The sequence below is a fragment of the Callithrix jacchus genome, chromosome 8, assembly GCF_049354715.1.
Source record: "Callithrix jacchus isolate 240 chromosome 8, calJac240_pri, whole genome shotgun sequence".
Classification (NCBI taxonomy): Eukaryota; Metazoa; Chordata; class Mammalia; order Primates; family Cebidae; genus Callithrix; species Callithrix jacchus.
The window spans coordinates 100,514,862-100,532,299 of NC_133509.1; the positions used below are offsets into that span (position 1 = coordinate 100,514,862).

Consider the following 17,438-nt stretch of genomic DNA (forward strand, 5'->3'; position numbering starts at 1 on the left):
ATAGACCATCTCTCGTCTTATACAAAAATCAACTCAGGATGGATTTTGTACCACACTGTTTTGGTGACTATGGCCTTATGGTATAGTTTGAAATCAGGTAGTGTGATGCCTTTAAATTTGTTCTTTTTGCTCAGTCTTGCTTAGCTCTGCATGCTCTTTTTTTGGTTCCATGTGAATTTTAGAACTGTTTTTTCTAATTCTTTGAAGAATGATGGCAGTATTTTGATGGGGATTGTGTTGAATTTGTAGATTGCTTTTGAAAGAATGGTCATTTTCACAATGACCATAAGCTCATTTTCTAATTGAGCTTCTTTGGATCTTCTCTCTTTTTTTCTTGTTTAGTCTTGGTAATGTTCTATCAATTTTATTAATCTTTTCAAAAAAAAAAAAAACAAAAAAAACAAAAGTACAGTAAAAAAAAAGATATCCAAGGTATACAGGCAACAGATAGCATGATGAATGGAGCATTACCTCACATCTCAATACTAATGTTGAATGTAAATGGCCTAAATGCTCCACCTAAAAGAAACAGAATTGCAGAATGGATTCAAATTCATAAACCACACATCTGCTGCCTTCAAGAGACTCACCTAAAACATAAGGAATGACATAAACTTAAGGTAGCAGGGAGGACATTTCATGCAAATGGACACCAAAGTGAGCAGAAGTAGCAATTCTTAGACAAAACAAAAAGCAACAACAAATTAAAAAGACAAAGAGGAACATTATATAATCATCAAAGGCCTTGTCCAACAGGAAAATGTCACAATCCTAAACATACACACCCAACACTGGAGCTCCCAGATTTATAAAACAATTACTACTAGACCCAAGTAATGAGATAGGTAGCAACAAAATAATAGTGGAGGACTTCAATATTCCACTGACAGCACTAGACAGGTCATCAAGACAGAAAGTCAACAAAGAAACAATGGATTTAAACTCCACCCTGGAACAAACGAACTTAACAGATATTTACAGAACATTCTACCCAAGAAACACTGAATATACATTCTATTCATCAGTGCATGGAACTTTCTTGAAGATAGACCTTTTGATAGGCCACAAAACAAGTCTCAATAAATTAAAACATTGAAATTATATCAGGTGCTCTCTTAGACCACAGTGGGATAAAAAACTGGAAATCAACTCCAAAAGGAACCTTTAAAACCATACAAATATATGGAAATTAAATAACCTGCTCCTGAATAATCATTGCTCAACAATGAAATCAAGATGGAAATTAAAAAGAATAAAGTTCCTAGCCTTAAATGCCTACATCTAAAAGTCTGAAAGAGCACAAATAGACAACCTGGGGTCACACCTCAAGGAACTAGAGAAACGCAAACAAACCAGACCCAAACCCAGCCGGAGAAAGGAAATAACCAAGATTAGAGCAGAACTAAATGAAATTGAAACAAAAACAATACAAGATAAATGAAGCATATATAACTTTTTTCTTCTATTATTATACTTAAGTTTTGGGGTACATGTGCAGAACATGTATGTCTGCAAGTGTGTCTGTTACATAGGTGTACACATGCCAGGGTGGTTTGCTGCACCCATCAGCCCATCATCTACATTAGGTATTTCTCCTAATGCTATCCCTCCCTTCCCCCCTACCATCCCCCTGCAGGCCCCAGTGTGTGATGTTCCCCTCCCTGTGTGCATGTGTTCTTATTGCTCAACTCCCACTTACGAGTGAGAACATGCGGTGTTTGGCTTTCTGTTCTTGTGGTAGTTTGCTGAGAAGGATGGTTTTCAGCTTCATCTATGTCCCTGCAAAGGACCTGAACTCCCTTTTTACAGCTACCTAGTATTCTATGGTGTATATGTGCCACATTTTCTTTATCATCGATGGGCATTTGGGTTGGTTCCAAGTCTTTGCTGTTGCAAACAGTGCTGCAATAAATTAACGTGTGCGTGTGTATTTATAGTAGAATGATTTTTAATCCTTTGGGTATATACCCAGTAATGGGATTGCTGGATCAAATGGCTACGATTTTGACCCACCATTTCTAGATCCTTGAGGAATTGCCATACTGTCTTCCACAGTGGTTGAACTAATTTATACTCACACCAACAGTGTAAAAGCATTCCTATTTCTGCACATCCTCTCCAGCATCCGTTTCCTGACTTTTTAATGATCGCTGTTGTAACTGGTATCTCATTGTGATTTTGATTTGCATTTCTCTAATGACCAGTGATGAGCATTTTTTCATATGTTTATTTGCTCAACATGTATAACTTTCTAATCCTGCTTTCCTTCCTTACTTTCCAGAGGAATTTTTATTCTGAGTGTTGTATATACCTCCTGTCCCCATTTTATTTTTATATTATGTAAATAAGTATGCATGAAAGCATGTTGTTTTATATCTTTTTAAAATTTGTAAGAATGTTATTATACTACATGTAGGTATGTTTTGCAACTTTTTCACTCAGCATTGAAATTCACATAAGATTATGCATGATTGATACTCATAGGTATAGTTTGTTCATTTTAACTGTAGAATAAATTACTGAGTATGAATAACCACAATTTACTATTTTTTCATTCTCTATTAATGGACATCTAGTGTCTCCTTGTGGACCTGTGCTAAAATTTCTTTAGGATAATTGTAGAAAGATACATTCTGGGTCTTAATATATGTGCATTTTCAACTTTGGAGCAAGTCAGCAATATTTCTAAACAAATTGTTCTAATTTTACTTTTCTACCTTTAGTGTATGTTATGGGCTTAACTGCTTCCCCTGCCCATCCAAATTCATAAATTGAAGCCCTAAACCAGTCCCTCAGATGTGATTATATTTGGAGACAGGGACTTTAAAGAGGTGATTAAGTTAAAATGAGGTCATTAAGGTAGACCCTAATCCAATCTGATGGTGTCCTTAAAGGGAGAGTTTTAGCAAACAAAAGGAGGGAGGCTTGCAACCAGAGGAAAGACATACTGAGGATACAGTGAGAAGAGACAGACTTCTGCAACTCAGTGAGTGAGTCCTCAGAAGAAATCGAACCTTCTGATAACATTAATCATGGACTTCTAGGCTCTAGAACTGTGATAAATTTCTGTTGTTTAAGCCTCCCATTTTATGCTATTCTGTTAGGGCAGCCCTTAAAAACTAGTATGTGAGAGAGTTCCAGTTTCTCTGCGTTCTCACCTCACTCAGCATCACAACTTTTAATTGTCACCATTCTAATAGAGGAGAGAATATTTCTGTTTAATTTGAATATCCTGGTTACCAAAAAAATGCTGATTATTTCTCAGGATTATTGATGAATAAAGCTTTCCTCTATGAACTGTTAGTTCATATACTTTGTATATTTTTCTGTTACATTGCCTTGCCTTTTTATTATAGATTTGAAGTTCTTTATATAATTTACATAATAATCCTATATTAATCATGTATTTTCCATTCTCTTTATCTGACTTGTCTATTAATTTTATTGCACAGAAATTTTTAATTTTTAAGGCAGTCAGATTTATTAGTCTTTATGGTTTGGGCTTAAAATAAATCTTACTTGAGAAATTCTTTTCTCTCCCAAGGTCTTGAAGAATGCAAAATTTCTTCTGAAATTTTAAAGTTTTCTTTGTCAGATTAAGTTTGAATTTTCTGTGAAACCATCTGTCACAACCATTTATTGAATGATTTATCCTTTCCCTTGTAATTTAGACTGATACCTGTGTCATATATACTAGGATCGCTTTCTAGGTGCATTATTGTGTTCCATTAGTCTTATTTTCTGACTTTGTGCCAGAATTACACTGTTTCCATTACTAAAACTGTTTTGTGTTCTGTTAGGGGATATCCTATTTTTTTTCTTATTTTGCAAAATTAACCAGCTTATTTTGGAGATTTTGCTTTTCCATGAGTATTTTAGGATCACTTTGCTAAATTAAACTAAAAAAATCCTTTTGGAATTTTTATTAGAATTGCATTCAATTTATAGATCAATTTGGGAAACAACTACTTCTTCAGAAAATTTGTAATTTTTTTTTTTTTTGAGATAGAGTCTCACTCTGTCACCCAGGTTGGAGTGCAGTGGTGTGATCTCAGCTCACTGCAACTTCCACCTCTTGGGTCCAGGTGATTCTTCTGCCTCAGCCTCCCGAGTAGCTGGGACTACAGATGTGCCATGCCTGGCTAATTTTTTTGTATTTTTAGTAGAGTCAGGGTTTTACCATCTTGGCCCAACTGGTCTCAAACTCCTTACCTCGTGATCCACCCACCTCAGCCTCCCAGAGTGCTGGGATTACAGGCATGATCCACCGCGCCTGGCCAAAATTTGTCATTTTTTAATGTACAGGTTATATCACTCTTTGTTAGATTTATTCCTTGAAAGTTCATGATTCTCTTGTTACTATTGTAAATGTGGTATTTTTAAAAACACATTGAGTAATTTGTGGTTGTCATTGTATAGGGACTTTAATTTTTATATATTGATATTGTATATAGCAATGTTCCTGAACTTTCTTATTAGTACAGTTTGTAGATTATTATAGATTTTCTATATTAAAGTGTACATTATCTGAATAACATTTGTTTCTTCATTTTCTACATTGGTCTTCTTCTTTATCTGATTACATTGGCCAAGGCCTTCAGTACAGTGATGAATAGAAGCATAGATGGCAGGCTTGTCTTCTGTTCTTAGCTTTAAAAGGAGTGCTACTGATGAGTTGATCCATAGAATGTGATATTTAGTATGAATTTCTGATATTCCTTACTGAATTAAAGAGTTTACCTTCCATTCATTCATTCTTGCTAGGATGTCTGTAATGAATAAATGTTAAATTTTATCAAATGATTTTTTTTGTTCCTATTGGGATTGCAGTTTTGTTTTAATTTGTTAATACAATCAATTTAAATTAATAGCTTTTCTAATAATAAACCAATGTAGTATTCTTAGGATAAAGTTGAGATAGTCATGTATTTTTTTAATATATTGCTATATTTACTAATGTTATCATTTGGGAGTTTGAAAATAAGCCTGTAATTGAATTAGTCTTTAATTTTTTTGTTGTCCTTGTCTACTTTTATATCAATCTTATACTAATCTTAGGAATGGAATTTTAGGATTTTCTCTCTTTTTATATTTCCTAGAGTTTGATTCAGATGTTGTATGAATATTTGTAAAACTCGTATAAAAATGCTTGAACTTAAAGTTTTAGAAAATTCAATAGATTTTTGACCAGTGATAAAATTGCTATAAATTACTGAGTTTATTTTGTAGTTTAATTCCTCTGGAATTACTTTTTCATGTTTTTAAAGCAAGTACCTGAAAATATTCATAGTATTTTCTGATAAGTTTTAAAATTCTTTGTCTGTGTTTATGATCTCTTTTCTTTCCTAATATTGTTTACTTGTGCCTAGGTTCTTTTTCTTAATTAAGGCCTTTAATCTTTCTAATATTCGTGGCATAGTTGTTGAAAGTGTTTAAGAAAGGCAACCTGTTTTACATGAATTATTAAATGCATTTTTGATGAGAAAAGTTTAATTTCTCAGAGAGCTGTGTAATCATCCATTTATGCTGCAACTCACTATTTTTTCATATTATTACTGCTAAACTGTAATGTACTGGTATTCATATTATGTTTTATAGGCATTGAATTCCTTTAGAATGGGGCTAATGTTTGGGTATTAGAAGGATACCTTCTTGTTTGAATAAGAATTTTCATCAAATTTTTATTAGGGAGAATAATTTTTGAAATATACATCAAATCTCAGAAAAACCTAACATGTAAGCATTCTTAAAGGCTTTTAAAATAGGAATGAGGATCATCTACAGGAAATCCTAATGATTACCTGTTTCATGTTTTGTGATGTAAGCAGTGAACCAGGCCAGCCTATATATCTAGTGCTGTAGCTACACAGTCCACCTTTCTTGGATTTACTCAATGACTAATGTTTAGCATCTTTTAATGTGCTTAATTCTTCTTTGTCTTTTTTGTTCAAACATTTGTATAAATCTTTTTGCTTATGAGTTTGTTTGCTTTTTTCCCCTCGTGATTTGGTTCTTTATGTAGTCTGGATACAAGTCCTTTAACAAATGTAGTATTTAAAAATATTTTCTTGGCTGGGCACAGTGGCTCATGCCTGTAATCCCAGCACTTTGGGAGGCCGAGGCGGATGTATCACCTGAGGCCAGGAGTTCAAGACCAGCCTGGTCAACATTTCAAAACCCCATCTCTACTAAAAATACAAAAATTAGCTGGGCATGGTGGCATGCGCCTGTAGTCCAGCTACTTAGGAGACTGAGATGGAAGAATCACTTGAACTGGGGAAGTGGACGTTGTGAGCTGAGGTCGCACCAAACCAAGGTTGTGCCAGAGCCAAGGTCACGCCATTGCACTCCAGCCTAGGTGATAGAATGAGACTTTGTCTCAAAAAAAAAAAAGACTTTCTTGTACTCTGTGTCTTTTTAAAAGAAGAGCTTTTAATGTTAGTGAAATCCAGTTTATCATTTTTTCTTTCATGGATCACATCTTTCTGTCATATCGAAAATAATTTTGCTGAACTGAGGGTCGGAAAGGTGTATTTCTTGTTTTCCTCTTGTTGTAAAAAACTGTCCTTTGTCTGCTAAATTATTGTTCTGACTTCATTAAAAAAATTAATTGAGTGTCCATTTATTTGTGGGCCTATTCCTGGACTTGTCTGTTTCATTATGCTCTTTGCCGTTTATCTTTATACCAGTACCTCACTGTCTTGATTATTGTATGTAGTTTTATAATAGGTGTTTAAAAATTTTTTTTATTTTTAAAATTTTTGTTCATTTGTTCATTCATTCATTCAATCATTCAAACACCAACTCAAGCCAGATATAATAGGCATTGATATCAGATGGTGTTTAACCTTTAGTTTTACCTTTTTCTGATTTGTATTGAGTATTTTAGATGTTTGTATTTCCATATGAATTTTAGAACTGGCCTGTCAATTTCTAAACAAATTCAGTGTTGTTTTATAATTTTAAATTTATAAGTCATGCCCATCTTTTGCCAGATCATGCTTAATTTTTTTCATTTTTTGATGCTATTGTAACTAATATGTGGTTTTAAATATTAATTTCCAATTTTTTTGCTAGAATATAGAAATACAATTGAATTTGTATGTTGATGTTATATTCTGCAACCTTGTTAAACACCATCAGATTTTCAACATAGATTATCATATCATGTGAACAAGGATAGCTTTGCTTCTTTCAGTCCAACTTGAATGCCTTTGTTTCTTTTTCTTGCCTTGTTCTACTGGCTAGAATTTCCAATACAGTGGTAAATAGAAGTGGTGAGAGAGGACATCCTTGTTTTGTTTCTGATCTGAGGGAAAATCTATTTATGCTTTCACTATTAACCTGTGGTGTTAACAGGAAGTTTTTAATAGATGCTTGATATCAGGTTGAGGAAATTTTCTTAATTTCCTAGTTTCTGACACTTTTTTTTTTTTTTTTTTTGAGACAGAGTTTCGCTCTTGTTCCCAGGTTGGAGTGCAATGGCACAATCTCTGCTCACCACAACCTCTGCCTCCTGGGTTCAAGTGATTCTTCTGCCTCAGTCTCCTCAGTAGCTGGGATTACAGGCATGCGCCACCATGCCTGGCTAATTTTGTATTTTTAGTAGAGATGAGGTTTCTCTGTGTTGGTCAGACTGGTCTTGAACTCCCGACCTCGGGTGATCTGCCTGTCTCAGCCTCCCTAAGTGTGGGGATTATAGGCATGAGCCACCACACCCGGCTGTTTATGATACTTTTTATCAAGAATTTACATTAGACTTTTGTTAAGTCCTTTTTCTGAATCTATTCAGATGATGTGATTTGTAAAATTTTGATTATAGGAAGAATTACGTTGATTTATTTTTTGATGCTAAGCCAGTCTTGCATTTCTCGGATACATCTAATTAATCATGATTTACTATCTACATTACATATGGTTGGGTTTAGTTTGCTAAAATTGTTTAGAATTTTTATATCTGTGTTCATGAGAGATACTGTTCTGCAATTTTTTTTTTAACAATATCTTTCTCTGGTTTTGATATCCAGATAATACTAGCTTTATTGAATGAGTTTGGAAGTATTCCCTCTATGTTTCCTGCTAGTATGGCTAGAATAGGGTTTGGAAAAGTATGATTCATGGGTCAGATCCTACCAACCACCTCTTTTTTTCATGACTGGCAAGCTAAGAATGATTTCACATTTTTAAGTTGTTACATTTTAAATGTTTTATATATGTATCTAAGTAATAGCCTTGATTTTGCTTGCTGGCCCATAAAACCAAAAATATTTATCAGGAAAAAGTTTGCCAGTTTAATTGATTTTTCTTTAAAGAACCATTTTCATTGATTTTTATCTGTTTTTCTTTTCCTCCATTTCATTGATATCCTTTCTGATCTTTATTACTTTGTTTCTTCCACCTAATTAGATTTCGTTTGCTCTTTTTTCTTAGTTTCTTAGGGTAGAAGTTACAGTTATAATCTGCAGTAAATCTGATTCTTTTTATTTTTCATTTCAGACATTACAGTTTTCACCTCTAGTAGTTCTATTTGGGTATCTATTTAAAAAAAAAAAATTTTTTTTTTTTTTGAGACCGTCTTGTTCTTTCACCCAGGCAGGAGTGTAGAGGCGTGATCTTGGCTCACTGCAACCTCTGCCTCTTGGGTTCAAGTGAGTCTCTTGCCTTAGCCTCCCAAGTAACTGGGATTACAGATGTGCGCCACCACACCCAGCTAATTTTTGTATTTTTCGTAGAGACAAGGTTTTACGATGTTGGCCAGGCTGGTCTCGAACTCCTGACCTCAGGTGATCTGCCCACCTCAGCCTCCCAAAGTGCTGGGATTACAGGCATGAGCCACTGCACCTGCCCTATTTATTAAAATTTTAACATCTTTTTATTATCTTCCCTGTCTCTAACTTTTGAACATATGAAATACAGTCGTAATAACTGTTACATCTATGCTGATTCCAACATCTGTGTCAGTTTTAAGTTGGTTTTGATAGATTGATTTTACTCCTCTTTAGGGGTTGACTTTTCTTGTTTTTTTTGCAAGCCTGGTAACTTTTGTGGATTCCAGACATCATGAATTTTGCCTTGTTTCTTATTAGAAGCTTTTGTATGATTTACTGATATTCTTACATTTTGTTCTGGGATGTAGTTGTTTAAAAATAACTGGATCCTATTTTGTTTTTTAAGAATTGTTAAGCAGGACCTAAGCAATGTTTGGTCTGGGGCACATTTCCCTACTATTGAGGAGAAATCCTTCTGAGCATTTTACCTAGCACCCCAGAAATTACTGTTTTCTAGTTTGGCTGTTGTGATCAGGAACTGTTTCTAGCTAATCTGTATGAACCCAGGTACACTTCCTCTAATCCTTTAGAGAGTTCTTTCCCCAGCCTGAGTAGTTCCTTACGTGTGTGCTAAGTACTCTGCTGATTCTCAAGTGGTACCTTTGCAGATTTCTGGAGTTCTCTCTCTACAGTTCTCTGTTATTCAAACTCTTTCCTGGTCTTTTTAGACTCTTAGCTCCATTTCTTCAACTCAGTGAATATGCTGGCTCCATCTGCAGTTCCCCTCCATATACTGTGGTCTGGAAACTCTGAATGCAGTAAGATGGGACAGTCATAGGGCTGTCATCATTTGTTTTCCTTCTCTCATGATGACTGCCCTTTGTTGCCTGATTACAGCTTCATTTGATCATTGTTTAAAACATCTCATCTGGATTTTGAGTTGTTTCAGACAGATGGTAAATGGCCAGAAGTGGAAATCTTAGATGATGTGTATCTTTAGCATGTTGAATATAATAAGGAAGCATTCTGTTCCCTAAGTATTCAAAAAAGAGACTGTTCATGCATATTGACTCTTTTCTAGATGCAGTTTGGAAAGAATAGTTCTCCTATATATTTTTTTAGAGTGGTTTTTTCCCTAGTACTTTTCTTTATCAAAATTTTTTTTCCCACAGTTGGATTAGATTATTAGGTGATATAGATTACTAATTCCATTATGTTTTATTATAATTAAATTGGAAATCTTCACGGAAATCTACTGAAAAGATCGTATGCTATTTTTTATGGCTATTTTGCCTCTTGTATTTATTCCACCAATATTTGAAGAAATGAGATAAAAAGGAGAACCGAGACATAATCTTTCTATTGTTAATTTTTCTATCATTAAAATATATTCTGAAAAAGAACACACCTATCCTATGGCATATTGCTGCCAAAATAAATCCCAAGAGATTGAAGTTTTATTCAGTTTTCAAATTGTTTCCTAGAAACCAGCCACCTAATTCAGAAAGAGATTAAGAGTCAAGTCTTAGAAACATAACTTTTAAAAACTATATACCAGGACATGCCTCATTTGTGAATGTACGTGTACTCATAAATTGGGTAATTGTGCATCTAACTGCTGTATTCATTTTATTATTATTCACTTTGTGCTTATACAAATGAAGCCTTTTTCATTGATATTCTGTAGCCTCGGAAACTCATGATTGGAGGATGGTTACTTTTTATGTTCCTGTTCAATGTTAAGAATACCATTTTATAGGAAATTATAAAATGTCTCCAATTACGTTGGTATAGCTGTAATAATAGCTAGTTTATTAAGCATGTATTCTGAAGTATATAGGTAATTGACAGTTAATTTGGCTTCATCAGGTTATATAAAAAATGTTAGAAAAGCTATAAAAAACCTTTTGTATCAGAGAATTTGTATCAAAAGGCTATATTGGCTGGGTGCAGTGACTCATGCCTATAATCCCAGCACTTTGGGAGGCTGAGGTGGGTGGATCACTTGAGGCCAGGAGTTTGAAACCAGCCTGGCCAACCCAATGAAACCCCGTCTCTGCTAAAATTATAAAAAAATTAGCCGAGTGTGGTAGTACATGCCACCATGCCCATCTGCTCAGGTGGGTGAGGCACAAGAATTATATGAACATGGGAGGCAGAGGTTGTGGTGAGCCAAGATCACATCACTATACTCCAGCCTGGGCAGCAAAAGGGAGACTGTCTCAAAAAAAAAAAAAAAAAAAAAAAGACTATGTTGACATATGAATTTAAATGCTGCCTGCCAATTATTTAAAAGTTAAATTCTCGGGAGCCACGGTGGCTCTGGCTAGTTGTCCTGGTGCTTGAGGAGGCAAGGCTATGAGTTTAAGGTCAACCTGAGCAACATAAGAAGCTCTCATTCATTAACAAAATAAATAAATAAAAGAAAAATTAAATTCTCTTAAACTGTGATGATAAGAATAGATAGCCCAGACTTTTTGAGATTATAGCTCATCTCTAAAATGACAAAGCTCACATATAATAGTATCCTTCATAAAATTTATTGCCCAACACTGTGCTAAGTACTTTTACAGATATTTCCTTATTTAAATAGACTTTGAAAGAAAAATCAGCTATTTGATCTTAGGACAATTTTGTAAAGGGATCTATATGTGTCTGTATTAATTTCCTATTGCTGCTTTGACAAAAACAACAAATTTTATGGCTTAAAACAGCATAAACTTATTATCTTACAGTTTTGGTGGCCAGAGATCTCAAATGAGTTTCACTGGACTGAAACCAAGGTGTCGGGAGGGCTGGATTCCCTAGAGAAGCTCTAGGAGAGGATCTAGGGTTTTTTGTTTGGTCGTTTGTTCATTTGTTTGCCTTTTCCAGTTTCCAAAAATGTGTTCCTTGCTCATGGCCGCTTCTTCTATCTTCAGAGCTAACAGCCACATGACACATAACCTTTTCCTCTTCTGTAGAAAATCTTCCTCTACCTTCTTCTTATGAAGACACTTGTTATTACAAAATTGCCCACCTAGAGAATCCAATTTCAAAATCCTTAATTACGTACATATTCAGAGTTTCTTTTGCCATAAAGTAATAGTCACAGGTTTCAGGGATTAGGTTATGGATATCTTTGGGAGACCTTTGTTTAGCCTAACACAAAATTGTATTATGTACATCAAAGTAGAGTATAGTATATTGCCAAAAGTCATTTAAAAACAAAACATGTTAAGAACAAGCACAGTTTGGAATTAAGTTGAACAGAGAGATTAATAATATAAGTAAAAGATCTTGGATTGTTATTCTGTGCTCCAAAATTTTATATTATTGACTGACTTTTTTTGTTGCTGATAGAAATGAGTAAGACAATAATCTTCAATTTTTTATTTTTATTTTTTTGACACAGGGCTTTTTACTCTGCAGTCTACACTGGAATCCAGTGAGATGATCATAGTTCACTGTACCCTTGAACTCCTGGGTTCAAGCCGCCCTCCTACCTCAGCCTCTTGAGTAGCTGGGACTACAGGCACACACCACCATGTGCCCAACTAGTGTTTTTATTTTTTGTAACAATGGGGGATTGCTGTGTTGCCCAGGCTGGCCGTGAACTCCTGTGCTCAAGTGATCCTCCTACCTGGGCCTTCCAAAGTGCTGGGATTACAGGCATGTGCTACTACACTTGGCCCATTTTTTTTTCCAGTATGCTTCATCTTCTACTCTTGTCTTTCTTTTTTCTATATAAAATCAATACTTAGTACTCTAAGGTCATAAATTGAAAGATAGATTTATATAGTCTGATATTGTAATTAATTTAGAAATACATTATATTTTATGTTTGAGCATATCCTTAGACACATGTTCATATATGCTTCCTTATTTCTTTTAAGCCTTTTCTTTACTTTTTCCTTCACTTTTGTTACTCCTAACCACTAATGAAGAATTGACCACTTTGCCACTGATGGTGGTACTCTAAGTAACAGGATATAAGATTTTAGGAAAAAGTTCTAGAAATTTGTTAACTCCTAGAAGATCATAGATTTCTGAGGTAGATTATTATTTTCTATTTTTGTTTATTATCATTTCATTGTCCATTTCATTGGTTAATCATACACCTTTGAAGAGAAAATTCCATTTGGTACTTCTTTTGTGCTATATGGTTCAACAGCTTATAGAGTTTACATATAAATGTTTTAGTAAAGTGAGTTTCTATTTTGTTGTACAGTTTAAAAGCTAAATGTTTACATTTTCTTCCCTGAACTATAGGATACCAGAAGGCCCCATTGATCAAGGGCCAGCTACAGGAAGAGTACGTGTTTTAGAAGAACAGCTTGTTAAGGCCAAAGAACAGATTGAAAATTACAAGAAACAGACCAGAAATGGTAGGTGTTTATACATTGTTTTTCCCTCCTCAGTATTGGGCTTTAGCACAAATAATTGAAAGTTTCCTTTTATCAAAATGTTGGAAATGCTACAACTCTCTATTCTTTGACTGCAGGTCTGGGGAAGGATCATGAAATCCTGAGGAGGAGGATTGAAAATGGAGCTAAAGAGCTCTGGTTTTTCCTGCAGAGTGAATTGAAGAAATTAAAGAACTTAGAAGGAAATGAACTCCAAAGACATGCAGATGAATTTCTTTTGGATTTAGGACATCATGAAAGGTACTATTCTCCTTTCACATTTTGTTTGGGCTTTAGAAAAGATTATAATCCAAGAATGAGAAACAGACACTTGTTAATCCATCTGTTGAGTGGTAAATATTAATAGTACCTACAGTGTTTAAGAGAAGAGTACCTGAGGTCCCAAAGGATGGTAATTGCCAAGTGCAGTTTATCAACCAAAATATACCACCAGAAAGTGTTAATTAAAATGTATTTCTAGAAATCTTTACATTCTAAATAAATTCTGAAGGTAGTGATGCCAGCCAATAATACATTAAAATATCTTTCTATAAATGTTCTTTGTATATAATCAGTATTTGAATTGGAGTGTGCAGTTTTGCTTTGCGGTACATTGGAACTCATACTGAGTCTGATGGTTACATTTCTAATGTAAACATTAAAGACTTTAAAATAGCAAAAATTTTAAAAGGCTTTCTAATGAGAGGTTAACAGGTTTTTTTTTTTTTTCTTTAAATAAAAAGGAGCATCCTGTTCATTGTTCTTTCATTTAGTTGCTGGAAAGAGGAACCTGAGATCTACCTGGTTAAAGCTGTTTCTTCTGTGTACATATTGCTAGATAATATGAAGTTTATCTTGCACAGAAAGGAAAACGTTTTGTTGCTGTTGTGTTGATACAGAACAAAATGTATCTGAAAATCATTATAAATACAGTGAAACCTGTCTTTAGGCCTATTATATTTAAAAGTCTAGGTTCCCAGTAGGATTCTGATGGCAATTACTATCTCATTAGTGAACAATAGAAGAAAAATTGTTGTATTAGCACAACTGACTACTGTGAAGAGGAAAAGAATTACCCCATACAAGTAAGAGATTTCATATTTATTAACATCAGCAGCAATATTATAATGATTTTGAAAAATTGATGGGTTGTTTTAGGTGAAATTGTAAATAAAAATCTATCTTTTTATTGGAATCATTTTATCATTAATGAATCTATAGATGTAAAATAGCATGGATTTCAAGGGGCAGTGAATTATTAGGCCACACATTAGGCAGAATCTTTGATATATTTTGCCCAGCTTGCAATCAGGCCATACTTAGACCACTAAACCAAACGATGACTAATTCTGTCCTTAATATTTCTCTACCCTAAAGCTGCTTCTAGGCAACAAGCTTCTCTTAAATGGAATTTTGTGCTTGTGTTCTTTGCTTTTCGCAGTTTTGTGGGAAAATTCGTATCTGAAGAGGATTTGACTTGGGTAGACTATGCTGTATGTAAAGGAGAATTTTGGCCATTGACTTCTGATGGAATGTTTAATTTTAAGATTTGAGTAATTGGGTCAGGCACAGTGGCTCACACCTGTAAGCCCAACACTTTGAGAGGCTGAGATAGGCAGATCTCTTAAGGTCAGGAGTTTGAGACTAGCTTGGCCAACATGGCAAAACCCCTTCTCTACTAAAAATACAAAAATTACCCAGGCATGGTGGCACATGCCTGTGATCCCAGCTATTCAGGAGGCTGAGGCACGAGAATCACTTGAACCTGGGAGCCAGAGGTTAGAGATCGTACCACTGTACTCCAGGCTGGGTGACAGAGAAAGACTCACTCTCGGGAAAAAAAAAAAGGATTTGACTTATTAAATAACTTGAGACTTTAATTTTCTGTTTTATTTTTAAATTAAAATAATTCTTTTACACTTAAAAAAAAATTTTTTTTTTATTTTTTAGAGGTGGAGGTCTTTCTTTCTTTGTTGTTTTTGTTTTTGTTTTTTTAGACAGAGTCTTGCTCTGTCTCCCAGGCTGGAGTGCAGTGGTGCGATCTTGGCTCAGTGCAGCCTCCGGAGGTCTTTCTCTGTTACTCAGGCCAGTCTCAAATTCCTGGTCTCCAGCGATCTTCCTTCCTCAGCCTCCTGAGTAGCTGGAATTACAGGTGTGGGCTACCGTGTCCAGCTGAATTGAAATAATTATTTAAGGAATTATTTTGTAAATATTAACATAATTTGTGCATATAACTTGCATATGTTTTGTGACCATATGTACATATGAAAAGTGAATATAATAAATGGGCCTCTGATATAAATCAATTTTCCATTTTGTATTTGTTGAATTTCATATTAAATGTATTATGATTCTTTACAGTGCCTTTTAGTATATGTTAAATAATGGTATTTCACTGAAAACAAAAAAGGTACCCAACTCAGTTTCTTTTTCTGTCTTAAACAGAAATGACAATGAACCTGGGATGAAACATCACAGGGTAGTAATTTAACTCCAGGATGACAGATTAGAATATGATAATACAAATAATGAGCAAAACACCACCAAACATTAGAGAAATAACCCTTAAACTGATGAATGTACAAATAGGATTTTTATTATATAGAATATACCCTTTTACTGACCATTTTCAGGATCCTTAAGTATAAGAATTAAAATCAAAACAAATTTTATGTTTGCCTCTGGTAATTTTTATATGACCCAAAAGTCCATTTTATTTTTACATTGGTTCAAATTATAGTGTATAGGATTCTAAGTCTGTAGCTGTGACCACAGTGAGGCTGCCACCTGGGTTTGGGCCTGCCTTCTTAAAACAGCCCTCCTGGGTCTTGGGCTCTATAAAGGTTTTGCAGCCTTCTACCTGGGTTAGAAGATTATTAACATATTATTGCACTTGAGTAGTTCCTTGTGGGAACCCCTGATTTGTAGCCAAATTTGACAGAGTGTGGGTACCCTGGGCACTTAGTACTTGTGACAGCATCTGAAGTAGGGTGTAGTATTATGGAAATGAGAGGTCCGCACTAATTCTGGGTAGTTGATATCAATACCTAGTTGGTGTCCACAGAGATTTGGAGAATTACCTGATGTGGAAAACCCCACATTTGGTGTCAAAAGTGATGAAAAACAGATCATAATAGTAGTAGTAATATTCAGTGATGCTAAAGTTGCTGGTCTTTGACAACTACAACTATAGACTCCCTCTTTCTCTTTGTGAGTTCCCCACTGGTGCCTGTTTCCTGGTAAAAATTACATTTTTCTATAGGTTAGTGACCCATCAATGAGCTGTGGGGAAAGACTCTCCTCCTTTGTTGCCTGCTTGATGCTGTTTCCTGGTAGTCAGGGCACCATTTTTCTCTTGTGGTATGTGGCTCCTGTTGTTCATTACTTGCATTACCAGACATTAAAATGCAGCCTGGGGGCCAAATATCCTAAGTTTGAATCAGAGATTCAACTCACCTGCGATTTTTAGCAAAACGCTATTTATGTACCTGCCCTTGATAGCTAATAACTAATAGAGCCTAATCTCTGTCTGCAACCACAGTTGGGTAATCAACTGGTAGTAATTAGTAATATTATTGGGCTTTTAGAAGCTTTTACAGGCTTCTGAAGAATTTAGAGGTGTTAATGGTGTAATAAATTTAGGGTAGCATATTAATTATTACCTGCTATATTGATCTCAAGTATTAGCACCACTAGATTTTTAAATGATGATTTCCTTCTAGTGATTGCATATGACCATTCTTCCCAGTAATACAGTTAAATATACTTGTAGCTTTTGAGGTCATTGATCATAAATTGACCCTAGTCTACCTCTTTGCAATAGACAGAAATAAGCTGTTTAGGGAAAGTATTTTTGCCATTGTGGTTTTATTATTTATATAGTGTTGTAGGTTCAATGCTTGGATTTATGGAAGTTTAGATGTGTACCTCAACCTCCAAGCATATCATGGAGTCTTGTTTTCTCAACCTTTCAGGCCGATGCAGAGACACATTTAACTTAATCACTGTTGCTCTGATTCTTTTTGTCATCTTCATATTGCCAAATACCAGTTTATGAAAATGATGCCAAAGCTGCTTCTTACTGCTTTCTAAATTACCACAATTATTATTTTTTAATTTATTTACTTTATTATTTTTACCAAGTCTTGTTTATGGTATTTTCTGACAATTATTAAACTTCTAACTAAAGTACGGGAGATGAGCAATTTTTCAACCTTGTTTACTGAAACTATTGAAAAACAATCTAATAAAGTGGCAATCTCATCTCCCCTACCTAGTTTGCATC

At 34.6% G+C, this 17,438-nt stretch overlaps 1 protein-coding gene across 50 annotated transcripts in view; it reads left to right on the forward strand.

Annotated features, from left to right (window-relative positions):
- The window catches only part of FUT8 (fucosyltransferase 8), a 351,449-nt gene that overhangs the window by 200,192 nt on the left and 133,819 nt on the right, over positions 1-17,438 (forward strand). For all 50 annotated transcript variants that reach the window (XM_078335143.1, XM_078335144.1, XM_078335148.1 and 47 more), the window contains 2 exons: positions 13,020-13,135; positions 13,252-13,414. In XM_078335143.1, the coding sequence (XP_078191269.1) occupies positions 13,020-13,135; positions 13,252-13,414 (279 nt within the window). The remainder of the gene's footprint in view (positions 1-13,019; positions 13,136-13,251; positions 13,415-17,438) is intronic.